The 4,328-nt window shown below is 39.1% G+C and overlaps 1 protein-coding gene across 1 annotated transcript in view; it reads right to left on the bottom strand.

Moving 5' to 3' along the window:
• Nucleotides 1–1,946: 1,946 nt before the first annotated feature.
• LOC119414217 (microtubule-associated protein 6) overlaps nucleotides 1,947–4,328 on the bottom strand; it is a 13,344-nt gene continuing 10,962 nt past the window's right edge. The window contains exon 4 of the mRNA XM_037681317.1: nucleotides 1,947–2,237. Within this exon, the coding sequence (XP_037537245.1) occupies nucleotides 1,947–2,237 (291 nt within the window). The remainder of the gene's footprint in view (nucleotides 2,238–4,328) is intronic.

Raw genomic sequence — 4,328 nt, 5'->3', positions numbered from 1 at the left:
AGAGTGATGTGACATCAAAAGAGACCATTGTTTCATCAGTCTCCATGATGACATCCCTCACCTTATCCACAAAGTCCATGGTGTTCTGTATGTGGTGTTCTGAGCTGCCAACTAAAGGGATGAGTACAGACGCCAGATATTTTGAAACATTGTAAGTGACAGAGTTAATCATACTAACGATTGGTCTTAAAGGTACACCTTGTTTGTGGATTTTAGGTATTAATAGCAACAGGATTTAGGAAATTTAAATTTAGGATTTAATAGCAACAGCAGCAGCTAGTTGTGATAAAACAATAATGCTGTGAAACTAACAGCACGGTCAAAATGTATAAAATAGGATTTGCATAGACTGGTGCAGACAATCCACTTTGGTCTTGGTCCTGCTCTGATCAACTGTTATCAATTAGGTCAGAATTAAACCAATATCTCCAATAAATGCTGAAATTAAACAAGTAAAAAAAGATTTTAACACTAAACCAAGCTGTTAAAACAAAGCTGAGCATTTTTTTATGAATCCTAAAGTTCAAATGTTGTTTTGTTTCTGTACGGTTCATCAGAGGATGAAGAATGTGGAGCTGGAAAATAAACTGGTTTGAGCCGTTTTAGTTTTCATTAAATGATGGAAAACTCTAAACCAAGCTAACACACACACACACACACACCCTATGTGATAAGTCTGTTTTGTTGATATTAAAGTTAAAATTGACCAAAGTATCTCGTTGCTCCAGAAGAAAACTGTGCAAAGGCAGCAAAGCCATCTGAAAAATCACACACTTTCTCCCCCTCCAAGTTATAAAAATAGGCAGTAATTAGATCTCAGTGGAGAATTAAAAATAAATGATTTCTACTTTATTAATAAGGTTCCCCTCCAGTCAGAAGTCTTCCTGCCCGTCTGCACGCACGGCTCTCTGGGAGCACAAAGCTCAGGACCTGAGCCTCATATCCAGTGTTCTCTACAAATAACACGCGGGGTGGGATCGTAGGGGGAGAAACGTTGTCTGACAGGAGTGTGAAACACGGCGTGTCGTTATTAGCAGCTTAGCTGGAATCTGAAGCAGACTCCAACGTGGAAACATTGTCAGACATACTGAAAGACTTAAACAGTGACTTAACATGCACACCTAGACAAATCTTACAAACTGCCTGAAGCTGACTAACTACACACCTTCTGCTCATCTGCCCTCATATACTTCATTTCAGTAAATGTGTACAAAAGGACATTAGCAGAACAGCTAACAGTAGTGCAGACAGAAAGCTGTGCCACAGTCAGGAGGGGAAGCACTATGAGTCATAGTTAACCTAATCTGGCTCACTGCTTGTCGACTGCTGTTTTCCTCCACTTTCTCCGACCTGAGCGTTATTATTGTCACATTTCTTCACGGTGAGGGAAAAAACAACCCGTCAGCAGCAACCAACAGGCTGAAAACAAAGATTTGTGTTCAGCGGAACAAATATGAAGACACCTCTGCGTTTCTGACTGTCAACGTACTGGAGATTATTACCATAAAAGAAATACTAACACATAGCTTTTACACAGTGTCATTTATTTAGTTAGTCATTTATGATTTCTTCACCCTGTGCCTTTCTGTCTGTGGGGACTTTTTCCACTTCCTCACCTTAATGACTCAAACAGCCATTAAATTCTGAGCAATCTTTAAATGATTGGAATATTTAAATAACTAAATGTCTTAAAATGTTATAATCAGGTTAATCAAACATGTATCCTGATCAACACTGACATTTTGTTATAAAATTGCAATAGTAAAAACACATTGATAGTATAAAGGAAGCCTCAGACATAAAAAAAATAAAAATGTTAACAGTAAATTTGGAACATTATTGTGTAGAAATGTTGAGAAGTAAGATTATGTCAATATAGCTCCTGTTTCTAAAGGTACTCTTGAAGATGACATACTCCTGAGATTACTTTCCATATTCCAGTCACTTTATAAGCCAATATTAGACAGGAAGTCCTCCTGATCTTCATTTTGTGTGGTGGCAGCAATGGCAGAAGAGGGTTTGGGTTCCTCCAGTAGCTTATTTTCCAGAACTGCATCTTCTGGGCTCAGCTCCTCTCCTTTGGTCATCACAAACAGGAAGTACTGGAAGCCTTCTCCGTAGCTGTGCTGTTTGATCGACCAGTTGTACACGCTGCGAGCGTACAGGCGTTTCCTGAAGAAGGGCTGGGCGAAGGTGATGGAGACGAAACGGCCTCCGGGTTTCAGGCAGCGGCTGATCTGTGAAACAAATGACAGACAACAAGGACAAGACTGTTAGGAGACTTTACCGGACGCTACACTGGAATCAAGGCCAGATCAGATAGGACCTTTGCTTGAGCTACCCAAACAGTCAGAGAGAGGAAAAACAAAGAAAAAGGAACGTGTTTTGATCAAGATCTTTCTGTCTTAACCAGCATCTTTTAAGCTGCTGCCACAAATGACGGGCAATGATATAACTGCCTGTGTGTGAGTCAGCGTGCTCATTTGTCTATCAATTAGCAAAATATCTCATGAACCACTAAACAGATCTTAATAAAACTCTCCAGTAGAAATCACTAGATGAACCTCTACAACTGAAATGTTTTGTAGTACATCTGATTCAAGATGGCCCCCACAGCGAATCAAGCTTATCAAACACAAAAATGGCTAAAATCTAGTCAATTTTACAAATATGAAGCTAAAGTTTGGTGTGGTAGTACCTGACAGTCACCTCCATCACATATTCTGAGCTCAAATGGATCTGAGATCTTAGATTAAAGTTTGGCATGTGAGGCGGTGGGTGATGTACATTCCTTCAAGGAAGGCTTGATTCCTTGGATAGGCGAACATGATATTTACTTTACTTAATCCAAGTTTAATAATGTAGAGAAATAACTTAGCTTCATCTGACTTTTTCACTTTTTTAACTAAATAACATCACAGTCCACAGTTTGATGGTAAAAATCACAACTAACACACAAATGGTGTGGAAAAGGGCCGTGTTGTGTTTCCTTGGACTTCTCACCAAGAAGGAAAAATCATGAAGCAGGATAACGTGTGTAAAGAAAAATTAAAATTTTTAGAGGGTTTTTCCCCTACTATATAATGTCACAATGAAATAAAGGTTAACTGGGACACGAGAAGAGAAAAGACAACTTTTTAGAAAGGCAAAGCACAAGTTATGGTTTTAAATTGCATTACCGGCAAATGTAAACCATTTTACTGGTCCATAAAAGATTTGATTGCATAGAATACATACAAATTAGATAAAACAACAACAGACTATAAAATGATCAAAATGAAAAGTGAATGGCTGCTCTAGCTGAATAATAACAATTCTTAAATTCCAGTCAACTCAAGGTTTTCAACAGCTCCGTGATCTAAAGACGACTTAAAATCTAATAATAAACCACTAAAGATCAGTTTAGACACGGCAGCAATCGTGCACGTTAATAGGTATTTAACACACCTCTCTGCTAACGTTTACAGACATGTGCACTTATACTGTATCATTTGCAAGGTGCAACTTAAGGTTGAGCTTCTAATCGCCCACTTGATGCAGCAGTAACCTGTTATCACAGAGTGTCAGAGCTTTAAATTATGACCTCGGTCAGGACAAATCACCGCTTTCTCCAAGGTAAAGGTGTGTGAAAAACACATGCCATTCAGATCTGAGTCATGCTTTCTGCTCATTCTTTATGAAATAAAATCAACATTCTTTTGTACGTTTGTCAAATAAAAAAAGATCTCAGAGTCACCTTTCCACAGTGACGTGCATCAAACGACAGACTCTTCAGTCACTAATTGTTTTAGTCCACGGTGCTGCAGTTCAGCCATGCAGTGTAATAACACTGTGACAGCAGAAACACACACACAGAAGCAAATACGACTGCATTAAACACACACACGCTCACGCGTTGTAAGAAACCTGAGAGAAACACAAATTTAATCAGTTTGGCAGTAAGGATCTTTACAGACAGAAGTGTGTGGGAGTGAGGGGCAGAATATGCAGAACACTGAGTTGTGTGCAACAAAGTTTTTGTCTTCTATAAACAGCTTTCACACATAAACTTCAGCCAACAGCTCCAGAGACAGACCAGGGAATCATCCGAAGACGTTCTGTGAAACGTGAACTGAACAACAGGAGAGCGTCCATAAAAGATGCTTTCCCAGCACCAGACAGTACAGTGAGTGTAACGGACTGGAGGCAAGGCTTAAAACATCCGAGTATGATGCAATAATACCATACAATACCATTTTATTTATAGAGCACTTAAAACAGCGACAAGGCTAACCAAAGTGCTGTACAGACAGAACAACAGGTAACACACAAAGCAAAATACAAAATGA

This window comes from Nematolebias whitei, chromosome 9 (genome assembly GCF_014905685.2).
Source record: "Nematolebias whitei isolate Nwh7 chromosome 9, NemWhi1, whole genome shotgun sequence".
In the NCBI taxonomy this organism is placed as follows: Eukaryota; Metazoa; Chordata; class Actinopteri; order Cyprinodontiformes; family Rivulidae; genus Nematolebias; species Nematolebias whitei.
The sequence above is the reverse complement of the archived record's forward strand: the minus strand, read 5'-3'. Positions and strand labels throughout refer to the sequence as shown.